This window comes from Haliotis cracherodii, unplaced genomic scaffold, assembly GCF_022045235.1.
Source record: "Haliotis cracherodii isolate W230 unplaced genomic scaffold, xgHalCrac1.p SCAF_5, whole genome shotgun sequence".
Taxonomy (NCBI): domain Eukaryota; kingdom Metazoa; phylum Mollusca; class Gastropoda; order Lepetellida; family Haliotidae; genus Haliotis; species Haliotis cracherodii.
This window is the reverse complement of record NW_027266308.1, coordinates 8179223-8196052: the sequence shown is the minus strand read 5'-3', so window position 1 is coordinate 8196052 and position 16830 is coordinate 8179223. Positions and strand designations below refer to the sequence as shown.

General features: G+C 45.0%; 1 protein-coding gene across 1 annotated transcript in view; it reads left to right on the top strand.

The window, feature by feature from the left end:
- The window catches only part of LOC139443303 (nuclear pore complex protein Nup133-like), a 42734-nt gene extending 26708 nt beyond the window's left edge, over nucleotides 1-16026 (top strand). Inside the window, exons 22-34 of the mRNA XM_071224280.1 lie at nucleotides 240-377; nucleotides 1445-1658; nucleotides 2164-2297; nucleotides 2847-2886; nucleotides 6570-6694; nucleotides 7763-7822; nucleotides 8734-8806; nucleotides 11832-11893; nucleotides 12479-12535; nucleotides 12778-12858; nucleotides 14257-14324; nucleotides 14976-15061; nucleotides 15866-16026. Coding sequence (XP_071080381.1) covers nucleotides 240-377; nucleotides 1445-1658; nucleotides 2164-2297; nucleotides 2847-2886; nucleotides 6570-6694; nucleotides 7763-7822; nucleotides 8734-8806; nucleotides 11832-11893; nucleotides 12479-12535; nucleotides 12778-12858; nucleotides 14257-14324; nucleotides 14976-15061; nucleotides 15866-16002 — 1275 coding nt within the window. The 3' untranslated portion in view covers nucleotides 16003-16026. The remainder of the gene's footprint in view (nucleotides 1-239; nucleotides 378-1444; nucleotides 1659-2163; nucleotides 2298-2846; nucleotides 2887-6569; nucleotides 6695-7762; nucleotides 7823-8733; nucleotides 8807-11831; nucleotides 11894-12478; nucleotides 12536-12777; nucleotides 12859-14256; nucleotides 14325-14975; nucleotides 15062-15865) is intronic.
- The last annotated feature ends 804 nt before the right edge of the window (nucleotides 16027-16830 follow it).

Genomic DNA, 16830 nt, shown 5'->3' with positions numbered 1-16830 from the left:
TTTAAAGCAAATTCAAGTGATGTGAGACATGGAATCTAATTGGTCAGTAGGAGGGACATAGAAGGGACATAACTCATAATCGCCACTGGTGGTGCTATGATCGAGACCTGAAATTCCAGCCTAGTTCGGCAAGAGTGGAGACTTTTATGGTCAGTTAGCTCCCTTACCTCGGGAAGATGGCAGATAAGTACGAGACATGAGGGGTAGAACCTGTGTAACACTCTGTTGTTGGCCTGCAGGGTCTGCTTCACAGTGGCCTGCAGTACCGCCAGTCCCGCGCCGGGGTGTTCCAGGGGGGTGCAGACAGACAGCTGGAGTACATACCCTGGACGTCAGCAGGCGGCAGTCGTGGCATCCGCACCATGCTCACCAGACAGGTCAGTGTCTGTAGAGATCAACTAGCAAGTCTCTTTGAATATGAATTCTATTTTTGTTAATGTCAGATTTGAACAAGGATGTATCGTGGCTAGGATGTCCCTGTGATATTTGATATGTTTAAGGATCATGGATTTATCTATGATCCTAAACCAAGTGCCCACAGCAGGCAAATTGCTAAAGAAATTATGTTGTTCACAATTGGGAGTTTGTATATTACTAATTTAAGAGCAATTTATGCATATTTTAAGATAACATTCAATGCAATGATGTAAAATTGACCATTAAAGCACCTACCTCTATATTGGTCCTGTTATCAATAAAATGGAAGGCACGTCACATTTTTTCAATGAGAAATGTGAATTATTTTACTCCATTTGCGTATTTGTTACTGACATTTGCTGCAAACTTGTGGCCGCAAAATTGGATTCTGAGAAGTTCTAGATAAATCCTTGGATATATTTTTTTTTATAACCCTGAGCTGTCTACTGAAAGTGTTATTGTCTACTGAGAGTTGTCTGCTGAGATTAGTATTGTCTACTGAGTGTTATCTACTGAGTGTTATTGTCTACTGAGTGTTATTGTCTACTAAGAGTATTGTCTGCTGATAGTATTTTTGTCTTCTGAGAGTGTTGTCTACTGAGAGTGTTATTGCGTACTGAGAGCATTATCTACTGAGAGCGTTGTCTACTGAGTGTATTGTCTTCTGACAGTATTCTTGTCTGCTGAGAGTGTTATTACCTACTTAGAGTATTGTCTACTGTGAGCGTTGTCTACTGAGAGTATTACTGTCTACTGAGAAAGTTGTCTACTGAGAGTATTACTGTCTACTGAGAATGTTGTCTACTGAGAGTATTACTGTCTACTGAGAATGTTGTCTACTGAGAATATTACTGTCTACTGAGAGCGTTGTCTACTGAGAGTATTACTGTCTACTGAGAATGTTGTCTACTAAGAGTATTACTGTCTACTGAGAATGTTGTCTACTGAGAGTATTACTGTCTACTGAGAGTGTTGTCTACTGAGAGTATTACTATCTACTAAGAGTGTTTTTGTATTGCTCCTCCAGTACATGCTGACGATAGAGAGCGCGGTGCCGGAGGCGCGCGACATCGAGACGCAGGGTGTGTTGTTCCAGCAGCTGCTGGGGCTGGCGGACGTCCTCCTGGACGGCTACAAGAGTCAGCTGGTGTCACTGCAGCAGTGTCCCCGCAGACAGGACCAGTACAACCAGCTGCATCGCAAATATGAACAGGAGCGAGACAAACTCATCTCCCCACTCAGTATGTCTCACTTCATGTCAGGGTAACGGGGCACCTTGAAGATTCATGTCAGGGTAATAGGGCACCCTGTAGATTCATGTTGGGTGTATTTGGGACCGTGTAGATTCATGTCAGGGGGACCGTGTAGATTCGTGTCAGGGGGACCGTGTAGATTCGTGTCAGGGGGACCGTGTAGATTCGTGCCAGGGGGACATTGAAAGACGTTTCAGTATCATCATTTCTAAAACTGGTACTACATATGCTTTAAGTAGTCCAGACAACAGCACCTGGAAAGTGATTGATTCTTGTCTGTCAAGACAACTCTGTATAATGGTGCCTCATGTGATGCAACAGCTGCATAATGTGCTAGTTCCTGACTCTCTGTCTAAGTGTTTTGTAAAAGTCGTTCACTTAAAGAAACATTATTTGAAGCTCTGAAGACATCTATACTGGCTGTCTTTTGGATGTATTCCGTTGTGGAATCACTATGCGGCAGTTATGATTGCCATGGTTGTACTTGTTTCAGTGGATCATGAACAATACGAGAGAGCTGCCACTCTGGCTGAAAAATACTTCGATTTTGAAAATTTGGTAAAGATTTGTGAACTTACGAAGAATGAGGAGAGGCTTCAGCGTTACACACAGCAGTTTGCAGACAAAGTATGTATACCAACTATTGAAGAGTGAAGTTGGTGTGGATTTATAGATGTGTATAGTGACAAGAATGAGGTTTGGATGAACTGGGATAGCATTAAAATTGTTTGAAACATGAGGCTAAAGGAAGTAATCCAATTTTGGATGGCAGGGTATTTTTTTTTAGAGTTATAGTTCCATTACATTGGATAATGATCAGGAATGATCACAAGTGGATTTTATTCCATCCTCAGCCTCAGCTTCAGTCTGCCTCCCAGACCCTAGTGAATAAATCAAAATTGAATCCAACTCAAGTCTTGATTGCCTCAGCTCTATAAATTAAGCATTGTTGTGGGTTCCATTTGGATTTTACTTTTTATTTTGTTGATATACTTTTGAATTAGAACTTTATTTCTGGGACTAAATGTCACCAGTTTTATGAATAATTTTACGAAGTAGGATTCCTTTGGCAACAGTCAAACACTTTCCCTCTGAGGATATCAACGTTTTTACTGAACTTTAAAACTTGTTTCCTAACCGGAGCAGTGTGTACATGGTTCTCTGTATTGCTTGTAGGGTTTCTCCAACTTCCTCTTCCACTGGTACATGAAGGAAGGTAAGTTCTGCCTGCTGACTTCCAACATGAAACTGGCGGCCTTGTGGTTAAGGCATTCGCTCGTCACGCCTAAGAACTGAGTTCGATTCTTGACATGGGTACAATGTGTGAAGCCCATTTCTGGTGTCTCCCGCCATGACATTGCTGGAATATTGCTAAAAATGGTGTAAAACCGTACTCACTCACTCACTCCAACATGAAACTCACCCAAGAATGGCCCCGTTCACATTAGGAATGTATCTGGGATCAACTGCTCTAGATGTGTGGCGAAGTGAGTGGGTGCCATTGTACCCTGATGACACCATTCGTGCTCATGCTATTAACCACTAGTTTGGCTGTTACGAGTGTGGCATTGAACAACAAACGAAAAAAATAACCAATTAACTTAAGCTTAAATGAATGCAAAAATCTTGAACGTGTCGTTAAATCACATTTCACCCTACCTTACCTTACCTAACCTCACCTATTAAGTACATATATATATAGTAGCATGACTTGTCAAATTACTGGTGTGTTGTTATTAATCTTCTCCTTCTTCTTCTCCCTCGTCTGCTTCGCCTCCTGCTCCTTCTTCTCCCTCTTCTTCTCCCTCTTCTTCTTCTCCCTCTTCTCCTCCTCCCTCTTCTTCTCTTCTTCTCTTCTGCTTCTCCTCCTTCTCCCTCTTCTTTTTCTCCCTCTTCTTCTCTTCTTCTCTTATCTTCTCCCTCTTCTTCTCCCTCTTTCTCTTCTCACTCTTCTTCTGCTTCTCCTCCTCCCTCTTCTTCTTCTACTTCTCCCTCTTCTTCTCTTCCTTCTTCACCCTCTTCTTCTTCTCCTCCTCCTTCTTCTCCCTCTTCTTCTTCTTGTTATGTTGTTGATTGTGTTGATTTCACATGAGAGAAATCCTTGACTTGACAGTAACCTGTAATGCTTGATACATTTAATAATGAAGTTGTGAACCTGAAGATTGACATGTTACAGTATCACTTACTGAGTTATGGGGCAGATCAGTGTCCTGTGTAAAGTGACTCGTGAGAAGAGGTCACAGCCTGACATGTACACCTGTCAATATCATGTGCATTGCAGTGTTCCGTAGACGGTTCAAGGGACTTGTGTCGGTTGTTAACGAAACATTTAAGTTTATGATTGGTATGATGTTGTATTTGTCCATCAATACGTAGATGATGCAATCAACTGTTTGATCTTGGCACAGTTCCACAAGTTTGATGTTACTTGTTGTTTTACTGCCTTTGTTGGCTTGATTTGGTTTGTTGATGTGAAGTTTGCAAATGCTGTAGTCACAAAATGGCTGAAATATTGCCAGTTTGACGTTAAGTTTTAATTCACTCCCTCACTCCACATCTTGCTGCTGGGGATATATTGCCAATATAATGGAGGAGTTTTAACATAACACAGGTCTATTCTAACTGTTTCAACTTGACTGCCAGTATATGTCAATATAGATCTTGCACAGAAGTAAACCCTGAATGTTGTCCTGAATATGGTCTAGGTTTGGTGTTAGAATATCATCAATACGTTTGACATGTTTGAGTTGAACTGTGAAAAATTTGATTTGTTTGACTTCTCATACTTGTATTGTCTGCCTCTGTATTGGTGAGATTGGAATCTCTTTGAGAACTCACAGAATAGTTTAACTTAGTTTCCTCACCCAGGATTTGAATGTTCTTCCATGTAGGTTCTCCGTGTTGTCCCTCCATGTTGGTTCTCCATGTTGGTCCTCCATGTTGGTCCTCCATGTTGATTCTCCATGTTGGTCCTCCATGTCGGTTCTCCATGTCGGTTCTCCATGTCGGTCCTCCATGTTGGTTCTCCATGTTGGTTCTCCATGTTGGTCCTCCATGTCGGTTCTCCATGTCGGTTCTCCATGCTCCATGTTGGTCCTCCATGTTGGTCCTCCATGTTGTTCCTCCATGTCGGTTCTCCATGTTGGTTCTCCATACTCCATGTTGGTTCTCCATGTTGGTTCTCCATGTTGGTTCTCCATACTCCATGTTGGTTCTCCATGTTGGTTCTCCATGTTGGTTCTCCATGTTGGTTCTCCATGCTCCATGTTGGTTCTCCATGTTGGTTCTCCATGTCGGTTCTCCATGCTCCATGTTGGTCCTCCATGTCGGTTCTCCATGCTCCATGTTGGTTCTCCATGTTGGTTCTCCATGTCGGTTCTCCATGCTCCATGTTGGTTCTCCATGTTGGTTCTCCATGTTGGTTCTCCATGTTGGTCCTCCATGTTGGTCCTCCATGTTGGTTCTCCATGTTGATTCTCCATGTTTGTTCTCCATGTTGGTTCTCCATGTTGGTTCTCCATGTTGGTCCTCCATGTTGGTCCTCCTTGTTGGTTCTCCATGTTGGTCCTCCATGTTGGTTCTCCATGTTTGTCCTCCATGTTGGTTCTCCATGTTTGTTCTCCATGTTTGTCCTCCATGTTGGTTCTCCATGTTGGTTCTCCATGTTGGTCCTCCATGTTGGTTCTCCATGTCGGTTCTCCATGTCGGTTCTCCATACTCCATGTTGGTTCTCCATGTAGGTTCTCCATGTTGTTCCTCCATGTTGGTTCTCCATGTCGGTTCTCCATGCTCCATGTTGGTTCTCCATGCTCCATGTTGGTTCTCCATGCTCCATGTTGGTTCTCCATGTCGGTTCTCCATGCTCCATGTTGGTCCTCCATGTTGGTTCTCCGTGTTGGTCCTCCATGTTGGTTCTCCATGTTGGTCCTCCATGTTGGTTCTCCGTGTTGGTCCTCCATGTTGGTTCTCCATGTTGGTCCTCCATGTTGGTTCTCCATGTCGGTTCTCCATGCTCCATGTTGGTCCTCCATGTTGGTCCTCCATGTTGGTTCTCCATGTTGATTCTCAATGTTGTTCCTCCATGTTGGTCCTCCATGTTGGTTCTCCATGTTGATTCTCCATGTTGGTTCTCCATGTTGGTTCTCCATGCTCCATGTTGGTTCTCCATGTCGGTTCTCCATGTTGGTTCTCCATGTTGGTTCTCCATGTTGGTTCTCCATGTCGGTTCTCCATGCTCCATGTTGGTTCTCCATGTTGATTCTCCATGTTGATTCTCCATGTTGGTTCTCCATGTTGGTTCTCCATGTTGGTTCTCCATGTTGGTTCTCCATGTTGATTCTCCATGTTGGTTCTCCATGTTGATCCTCCATGTTGGTCCTCCATGTTGGTTCTCCATGTTGGTCCTCCATGTTGGTCCTCCATGTTGATTCTCAATGTTGTTCCTCCATGTTGGTTCTCCATGTTGGTCCTCCATGTTGGTTCTCCATGTTGGTCCTCCATGTTGATTCTCCATGTTGGTTCTCCATGTTGGTCCTCCATGTTGGTTCTCCATGTTGGTCCTCCATGTTGATTCTCCATGTTGGTTCTCCATGTTGATTCTCCATGTTGGTTCTCCATGTTGGTTCTCCATGTTGGTCCACCATGCTGGTTCTCCATGTTGGTTCTCCATGTTGGTCCACCATGTTGATTCTCCATGTTGGTTCTCCATGTTGGTCCACCATGCTGGTTCTCCATGTTGGTTCTCCATGCTGGTTCTCCGTGTTGTCCCTCCATGTTGTTCCTCCATGTTGGTCCTCCATGTTTGTTCTCCATGTTGGTTCTCCATGTTGATCCTCCATGTTTGTTCTCCATGTCGACACCGGCAAGAAAGCAGGCTGACTGTCTGTCTGTGTGTTGCAGGCAAGCGTGGCCGCCTCCTGTCCCAGCCTATCGGCACCGACTCCGACCTCAGTCAGTTCCTTAACTCTGACAACACCAGGTACCTTAGCTGGCTGCACGACATAGGCACCAACAACTTTGATAAGGTCAGTAACATAGCAGGGGTGTGGTGATCTTAAAAGTAGCCATTTGACTCTGGATAAGTACACTGTCTACTTGTCCAGGGTTTTAAGATTTGTGTTAATTTGATGTGTTTAACGATAAGCCTCAAACCCACATCATAGCACTGTTAACATTTCTCTTTTTCACATGACCCGTAAGATCCTGGGTAGAATAGGTCTTCAGCAACCCATGCTTGCTGTAAAAGTCCTGTGAAGATCCTGGGTAGAATAGGTCTTCAGCAACCCATGCTTGCTGTAAAAGGCCTGTGAAGATCCGGGTTGGAATAGGCCTTCAGCAACCCATGCTTGCTGTAAAAGGCCTGTGAAGATCCGGGTTGGAATAGGTCTTCAGCAACCCATGCTTGCTGTAAAAGGCGACTATGCTTGTCGTAAGAGGGTTTGGGTGGTCAGGCTCGCTGACTTGTTTGAAGCATGTCTTCTTATCCAATATTGTGTGGATCGATTTCTCATGATGTCAGTCACTGGATTGTCTGGTCCTGACTCGATCATTTACAGACCACTGTCATATGGTTGGAATATTGCTGAGTGCAGCATTAAACAACAAACAAACAATATTTTTTCACATGAAATTAAGCTTTTTTACCCCACTAATTGCTCCAAACCTTCAATAAGAGCTGGCATCTCTGTGGTAGACAGTTTCTGTGTCTCTTCTATAACTTTATAAGCCAATGGTATTCCACTATTACCAAAACCCCTGAAATGGGTGGCGGTCGGGTAGCCTAGCGGTTAAAGTGTTTGCCCAACACGCCAAAGACCCGGGTTCGATTCCCCACATGGGTACAACATGTGAAGCCCATTTCTGGTGTCTCCCGCTGTGATAGTGCTGGAATAGTGCTAAATGCAGTGTAAAACCAAACTCGCTCACTCCTGAAATGGTCACTTCCACTTTTTTCACACACATTCTTTTCTTGGCTATTACAGTCATGGAATTTGCTGAAAGCTTCAGTTATGAGTCTAGAGACAGAGCCTCCTATTTTAGTGCACTCTCTTTTCTGTGAAGAGCTTTCTTGTGATCATTATTTGTCATTACAGGCGCACGAAACATTGTTTGATTTGGCTCAAGGAGAAACAGCTTTCCTAGCAAAGAAGAAGGTAGTGTGTCGTTATCCCCTTAATATCACAGTGATTTCTCACACTTTAGTAGATGACTACCGTAACTGTAGAGAATGTAATTGCTGTAAACTATGCAGGTCCACAATGAGACAACACAATGAGACTATTTTAATGTATGTCAGATAGTGCATGTGCTAGATGTAACCTATTTTGATGATAATGTCATATTTGGATTAACATGCCTCTCTGTATTGTTCAAGTCATGTTAAAATTGACCCTGTGCTACCTAGTACTTCCATATGAAGTGCTTGATCCATATGGTACAAGGTACATATGACCGAGTCAGCTATATGTCCATCTGTTGATTCAGTATCTGTATGGCTGAGTCCACTATGTGTCCATCTGTTGATTCAGCATCTGTATGGCTGAGTCCGCTATATGTCCATCTGTTGATTCAGTATCTGTATGGCTGAGTCAGCTATATCTCCATCTGTATGGCTGTATCAGCTATATGTCCATCTGTATGGCTGAGTCAGTTATATGTCCATCTGTTGATTCAGCATCTGTATGGCTGAGTCCACTATATGTCCATCTGTTGATTCAGCATCTGTATGGCTGAGTCCGCTATATGTCCATCTGTTGATTCAGTATCTGTATGGCTGAGTCAGCTATATCTCCATCTGTATGGCTGAGTCAGCAATATGTCCATCTGTATGGCTGAGTCAGCTATATCTCCATCTGTATGGCTGAGTCAGCTATATCTCCATCTGTATGGCTGAGTCAGCTATATGTCCATCTGTATGGCTGTATCAGCTATATGTCCATCTGTATGGCTGAGTCAGTTATATGTCCATCTGTTGATTCAGCATCTGTATGGCTGAGTCAGCTATATGTCCATCTGTTGATTCAGCATCTGTATGGCTGAGCCAGGTTGCTATGGTTTGTTACAGACTCTGCTAAGCCTGAGCAAGCTGGCCGCCCTGGCAGCTGACGACCCCGAGTCCTTGGAGGAGAATGTAGAAGGTGAGATACTGTATCATGTGTTTGTTGTTCCAGTAGAACATTGAGAATACATGTACTGGAGCCTTTCTGCCCACTCACTCCCACAATGTACGAAACATCCTTTTAACACAACTCAATTTTACAAAATGTATGAAATTTACTTCTTAACATTTCTATTATACTCACTACACTTTTTAGAGATGATCTGTGATTTGCACATTTTCAACACTGGCCACAACTTTACAAATCAAAAGCAATCCTTCCCAGTTTACATGGCCTCTATGTACCAGGAAGTAATGCAAGAGTTGTCACCCTCCACTGACCACTGGCCATACAAGCTCCTTCCCATCTTCCCGAAGCAAGAGAGTTTACTGACTTTAAAAGTCCAGTTTCCACCCTTGCCAAACAAGGCTGTGAAGGAAATGACTGTGTGTGTGTGTTGTGTGTCTCTGTGTGTGTGTTGTGTGTCTCTGTGTGTGTGTTGTGTGTCTCTGTGTGTGTGTTGTGTGTGTCTGGCTGTGTGTTGTGTGTGTATGGCTGTGTGTTCCACTCTGATGTATAGATGTGTGAGCTGGACAATACTGTGAAGGAAATGACTGTGTGTGTGTTGTGTGTCTCTGTGTGTGTGTTGTGTGTCTCTGTGTGTGTGTTGTGTGTCTCTGTGTGTGTGTTGTGTGTCTCTGTGTGTGTGTTGTGTGTGTATGGCTGTGTGTTCCACTCTGATGTATAGATGTGTGGGCTGGACAATACTGTGAAGGAAATGACTGTGTGTGTGTTGTGTGTCTCTGTGTGTGTGTTGTGTGTGTATGGCTGTGTGTTCCACTCTGATGTATAGATGTGTGGGCTGGACAATACTGTGAAGGAAATGACTGTGTGTGTGTTGTGTGTCTCTGTGTGTGTGTTGTGTGTGTATGGCTGTGTGTTCCACTCTGATGTATAGATGTGTGGGCTGGACAATACTGTGAAGGAAATGACTGTGTGTGTGTTGTGTGACTCTGTGTGTGTGTTGTGTGTGTATGGCTGTGTGTTCCACTCTGATGTATAGATGTGTGGGCTGGACAATACTGTGAAGGAAATGACTGTGTGTGTGTTGTGTGTCTCTGTGTGTGTGTTGTGTGTGTATGGCTGTGTGTTCCACTCTGATGTATAGATGTGTGGGCTGGACAATACTGTGAAGGAAATGACTGTGTGTGTGTTGTGTGTCTCTGTGTGTGTGTTGTGTGTGTATGGCTGTGTGTTCCACTCTGATGTATAGATGTGTGGGCTGGACAATACTGTGAAGGAAATGACTGTGTGTGTGTTGTGTGTCTCTGTGTGTGTGTTGTGTGTGTATGGCTGTGTGTTCCACTCTGATGTATAGATGTGTGGGCTGGACAATACTGTGAAGGAAATGACTGTGTGTGTGTTGTGTGTCTCTGTGTGTGTGTTGTGTGTGTATGGCTGTGTGTTCCACTCTGATGTATAGATGTGTGGGCTGGACAATACTGTGAAGGAAATGACTGTGTGTGTGTTGTGTGTCTCTGTGTGTGTGTTGTGTGTGTATGGCTGTGTGTTCCACTCTGATGTATAGATGTGTGGGCTGGACAATACTGTGAAGGAAATGACTGTGTGTGTGTTGTGTGTGTCTGTTTGTGTGTTGTGTGTGTATGGCTGTGTGTTCCACTCTGATGTATAGATGTGTGGGCTGGACAATACTGTGAAGGAAATGACTGTGTGTGTTGTGTGTGTCTGTTTGTGTGTTGTGTGTGTATGGCTGTGTGTTCCACTCTGATGTATAGATGTGTGGGCTGGACAATACTGTGAAGGAAATGACTGTGTGTGTGTTGTGTGTGTCTGTTTGTGTGTTGTGTGTGTATGGCTGTGTGTTCCACTCTGATGTATAGATGTGTGGGCTGGACAATACTGTGAAGGAAATGACTGTGTGTGTGTTGTGTGTGTCTGTTTGTGTGTTGTGTGTGTATGGTTGTGTGTTCCACTCTGATGTATAGATGTGTGGGCTGGACAATACTGTGAAGGAAATGACTGTGTGTGTGTTGTGTGTGTCTGTTTGTGTGTTGTGTGTGTATGGCTGTGTGTTCCACTCTGATGTATAGATGTGTGGGCTGGACAATGCTGTGAAGGAAATGACTGTGTGTGTGTTGTGTGTGTATGGTTGTGTGTTCCACTCTGATGTATAGATGTGTGGGCTGGACAATACTGTGAAGGAAATGACTGTGTGTGTGTTGTGTGTGTATGGTTGTGTGTTCCACTCTGATGTATAGATGTGTGGGCTGGACAATGCTGTGAAGGAAATGACTGTGTGTGTGTTGTGTGTGTATGGTTGTGTGTTCCACTCTGATGTATAGATGTGTGGGCTGGACAATGCTGTGAAGGAAATGACTGTGTGTGTGTTGTGTGTGTATGGTTGTGTGTTCCACTCTGATGTATAGATGTGTGGGCTGGACAATACTGTGAAGGAAATGACTGTGTGTGTGTGTCTGTTTGTGTGTTGTGTGTGTATGGCTGTGTGTTCCACTCTGATGTATAGATGTGTGGGCTGGACAATGCTGTGAAGGAAATGACTGTGTGTGTGTTGTGTGTGTATGGTTGTGTGTTCCACTCTGATGTATAGATGTGTGGGCTGGACAATACTGTGAAGGAAATGACTGTGTGTGTGTTGTGTGTGTCTGTTTGTGTGTTGTGTGTGTATGGCTGTGTGTTCCACTCTGATGTATAGATGTGTGGGCTGGACAATGCTGTGAAGGAACTGACTCTGTTTGTGTGTTGTGTGTGTATGGCTGTGTGTTCCACTCTGATGTATAGATGTGTGGGCTGGACAATGCTGTGAAGGAACTGATGCTGTTTGTGTGTTGTGTGCGTCTGTGTGTGTGTTGTGTGTGTATGGCTGTGTGTTCCACTCTGATATATAGATGTGTGGGCTGGACATTGCTGTGAAGGAACTGACGCTGTTTGTGTGTTTTGTGTGTATGGCTGTGTGTTCCACTCTAAAGTATAGATGTGTGGGCTGGACATTGCTGTGAAGGAAATGACTCTGTGTGTGTTGCAGGCATCAACGATGAGCTTACCCTGATCCTGCACCAGGAGCAGCTCCCGGAGGAGGTGCTGGAGGTGAGACAGTGACACAGTGACACAGTCCAGCCATTGGCCGACGTCACCTCACTCAGACACATTCACATTCTTATGTGTAATAGTGATGTTTGTTTGTTTGTTTGTTGTTTAACGCCACACTCAGCAATGTTCCAGCTATATGATGGCGGTCTGTAAATAAAATCGAGTCTGGACCAGACAATCCAGTGATTCATGTCATGAGCATCGATCCATGACATTTGGATACGATGACAAGCATCAACCAAGTCAGCGAGCCTGACCAACCGGCCCCATTAGTCACCTCTTACAACAAGCATAGTTGCCTTCTATGGCAAGCATGGGTTACCGAATCTTCATGGGTAAATAGTGAATGATTTTGTCTAAGGTCTTCTCAAGCTATTCACAGGAGGAAGTAACTTTATCATGAAGATCAGTGAATTTCTCCTGTTGGCCACGTCAAATGTACTATTTGCAAACAGCCTTGACTTTGAGGTGCTCACAAGGATTGAGGTCAGCTGGTTATGAAGTTATTTCGATCCCATATTGATTGATTCTGTAGGATTATATTTTTGGTAATTATAGATTTCTCTCAATCACGTGTTGCAGACGCTGGGGATGGACCCCGCCAACATGGGTGTGATGTCCACCACGGAACTCATTGAGGTGAGGTCAGGGGCAGTCTCGCAGAAAAAACCAGAAGTTTTTAGGTTGTCTCTTTTATGCGTCATCAATTAGGAGATGAACAGACTGTTTTCTGTTACACTTGATCAAGTATTTATGCCAGCCATCTGTAAATAATCCAGTCTGGACCAGACAATCCAGTGATTGATATCATGAGTATCGATCCACACAATTGGGTTAAGTGCACACTGACATACGTACACACACATGGCCTTATGTTTCAGCTGTATGTGGGGGACAAGAACAAGATGGCATCGGAGTATGACTTCAAGAAGGCCCTGGACCTCTTACAGTACCTGGACAAGGTGAGTGACCTCCAGGACCATCATATCTATAGTAATGTCACATACTGTTCTCTGCCCCAAGTAGCACCCCTTGGGGTCACCTCCATTAATATTGTCTGTGATCTGCCTGTCTCTCCCCTAGTAGCACCCCTAGGGTCTCCTCCGTGAGTGTCTGTGATCTGCCTTTGTCTCTCTCCAAGTAGCACACCTAGGGTCACCTCCGTGAGTGTGTCTGTGATCTGCCTGTCTCTCCCCTAGTAGCACCCCTAGAGTCACCTCCGTGAGTGTGTCTGTGATCTGCCTTTGTCTCTCCCCTAGTAGCACACCTAGGGTCACCTCCGTGAGTGTGTCTGTGATCTGCCTGTCTCTCCCCTAGTAGCACACCTAGGGTCTCCTCCGTGAGTGTGTCTGTGATCTGCCTTTGTCTCTTCCCTAGTAGCACCCCTAGGGTCTCCTCCGTGAGTGTGTCTGTGATCTGCCTTTGTCTCTCTCCTAGTAGCACCCCTAGGGTCTCCTCCGTGAGTGTCTGTGATCTGCCTTTGTCTCTCCCCAAGTAGCACACCTAGGGTCTCCTCTGTGAGTGTCTGTGATCTGCCTTTGTCTCTCTCCTAGTAGCACCCCTAGAGTCTCCTCCGTGTGTCTGTGATCTGCCTTTGTCTCTCCCCAAGTAGCACACCTAGGGTCTCCTCCGTGAGTGTCTGTGATCTGCCTTAGTCTCTCCCCTAGTAGTACACCTAGGGCCTCCTCTGTGAGTGTCTGTGATCTGCCTTTGTCTCTTCCCCTAGTAGCACACCTAGGGTCTCCTCCGTGAGTGTCTGTGATCTGCCTTTGTCTCTCCCCAAGTAGCACACCTAGGGTCTCCTCCGTGAGGGTGTCTGTGATCTGCCTTTGTCTCTTCCCCTAGTAGCACACCTAGAGTCTCCTCCTTGAGTGTCTGTGATCTGCCTTTGTCTCTCCCCTAGTAGCACATCTAGGGTCTCCTCCGTGAGTGTCTGTGATCTGCCTTTGTCTCTCTCCTAGTAGCACACCTTAGGGTCTCCTCCGTGAGTGTCTGTGACCTGCCTTTGTCTCTCCCCAAGTAGCACACCTTAGGGTCTCCTCCGTGAGTGTCTGTGATCTGCCTTTGTCTCTCTCCTAGTAGCACCCCTAGTGCCTCCTCTGTGAGTGTCTGTGATCTGCCTTTGTTTCTCCCTAAGTAGCACAGCATAGGGTCTCCTCCGTGAGTGTCTGTGATCTGCCTTTGTATCTCCCCAAGTAGCACACCTAGGGTCTCCTCCGTGAGTGTCTGTTATCTGCCTTTGTCTCTCCCCTAGTAGCACACCTAGGGTCTCCTCCGTGAGTGTCTGTGATCTGCCTTAGTCTCTCCTCAAGAGACCCCTGTGTGGATGTACCTGGAATACTTTTGTCTGTGTGTTTCAGGCTGAAGGAGGTGCTGACCTCAATGATCTCAAGCTACACATCTGGTGCCGAGCCATTTTAAGAGACAAGTAAGTCTGACTGGTGCATCTTGTGAATAGCAACCAGGATATCCAATAGTAGATATCAAAGCACAGATCGTTTGCCAAAATGTGAGTAGGCTAGTCTCTTTTGACCGAGTTTGAAGTTATAAGATTTTGACCAAGGAGAAGGTTCTCAACTAGACTGGATGAAGAGAATTTATGGATGTCAACTTCGTTATTATGAGGAATATAACGTTTCAGAGTGTATACTTACTCCTTCATCATTCACCTGATGTACTAGTAAGTATATACTCCGAAACGTTGTGTTCCTCATAATAAAGAAGTTGACATCCTTAATTTCTCTTCCTTATGTGCGTCACTTCTAAATGCTTTTCAATCTTGCCAGCTGTCCCAAATTCCCGTATGTGTTAAGAATTTGCAACCAAATTCAAACAAATAATTTGCAAATCTGTTAAGAGAGGGTAATTATTTAGCATCGGTCCATTCGAGAAACTCCACTCATTTTTGGAAGTTCCTGCAGTAGACATAAAAACTAAATGATAAAATTATCAACCGATGTCAACAATATCGACGATCACAACAAAATATGTATTGTGATTTGTGATAAAGACCAGGTGGCAGATCCATGGCCTGGACATCTGTACCAGGGATTCCACTGACCCGTGTTTGTGTTCACAGCTGGACCAACACTGCAGACGGTGACCCACTGGATGTCATCCGGGAAACAGTGTTCTTCAAGACCATCGATCTAGCATACACAGAAGGTAGGTCCCTGTAACATGGAATGTCCAGAGTAGATCTATACACCTGGCAGGTATATCATGTGACCCCCACTGTCTGGTGTGGTGACCTTGTCCACCTGTCCTTTTGCTGGTGATGTATCTCCCCGTGCTGGTGCTAGTGGGCCTGTCTCCCTGTGCTAGTGCTAGTGCTGGTGGGCCTGTCTCCCTGTGCTGGTGCTAGTGCTGTGATGTATCTCCCTGTGCTAGTGCTAGTGCTAGTGCTAGTGCTGGTGATCTTTCTCCCTGTGCTGGTGCTAGTGGGCCTGTCTCCCTGTGCTAGTGCTGGTGATCTTTCTCCCTGTGCTAGTGCTAGTGGGCCTGTCTCCCTGTGCTAGTGCTGGTGATCTTTCTCCCTGTGCTGGTGCTAGTGGGCCTGTCTCCCTGTGCTAGTGCTGGTGATCTTTCTCCCTGTGCTGGTGCTAGTGCTTTGATCTATCTCCCTGTGCTAGTGCTAGTGCTAGTGCTAGTGCTGTGATCTATCCCCCTGTGCTAGTGCTGTGATCTGTATCCCTGTGCTGGTGCTGGTGCTGGTGCTGGTGATCTAAGTTCACATATGTATCCACAGTTTAGGAACTGCCAGCTCCACAAATCATCATATTTTATTTTCCACCTTCATCTTACCTTATACCAACACATAACATGCTTCCTGTAAGAATTCCAGTGATCAAACTTTGTGATTTGACTGGGTGTGTGTCTCTGTGCCCTAATCTACAGATCTGTACAGTTTCATCCCTGATAATTGAGATGTGATATGGGGAGTCTGATCCTGCCTGTTTGCGGTTGCAGGAGGAGACCTGGAGGATGTGCTGCCATGCCAGGAGGCGATCCTGTCCAGCGAGGAGCTCGGAGCCTGCAGACACAACTCCAACTTCCAATACCTCATCAAAGCAGGCTATGAACACATGAAGAACATCATGGCCTAGAGCCGACCGGTCTCCCCACGATGTTAGACATGACATGGTCCACCAACAACCAATGTCAGGCAACAATACTCCGACAATCTACCAACAACACTGGCCAGCCTGCCAATGCTTATAAGCAGCAACACTGCCATTGTCTACGGCCCAGGACCAACACTGCCTTATCCAGTGTTCTCCTTTGGGAACATTGTGATGATCTGACATGAACATGTTGATATCATTGCCAAGAGAACTTATTGTTTTTAATCAAGCATGTTGACTAGTTGACAGACAAGCTGTGCAGGGATGACTGAGAAACATCAGGAGATTCCCATCTAAGTTCAACCTAACACAGTGGATGTCCTTGTCTTTCTTACATTACATGAAATGAGTGAAGTGCTTCTCGAACCCTCGCCCAGTCTGTACCTGCAGGAGTCTTGGCCAACCAATCACTGTATACAGTGTGCTGTGGGGGAGAACTGAAGGAGTCCAGCATGAGGCCTGGTCCTGTGCTGGGTTTCATTTTGTTTTCAGAGGGTGCGAATCAGCAGCTGCAGTGTGGTCATTGTATTTCTCACTAACAGAAACAAAGTGCTTCTGTCTTGTATATATTGTATCATGTCTCAGAAATCAATACAATTTTCACCAAAGAAAAGGATGTTTTGATGTTTTTAGCTCACCATGACCGAAGGCCTAAGTGAGTTTATCACATGTTGTATTGTCTGTCCATAGCACATTCGGCTTCTCTGATGCAGTCAAAGGGATGAATTCATGAACCTGAAACCTGAGGAAGATGTCTAGCATGATAGTTGAGATCAAAGTCTTAGTAATAGTAACTTGGCGTTAGGGATC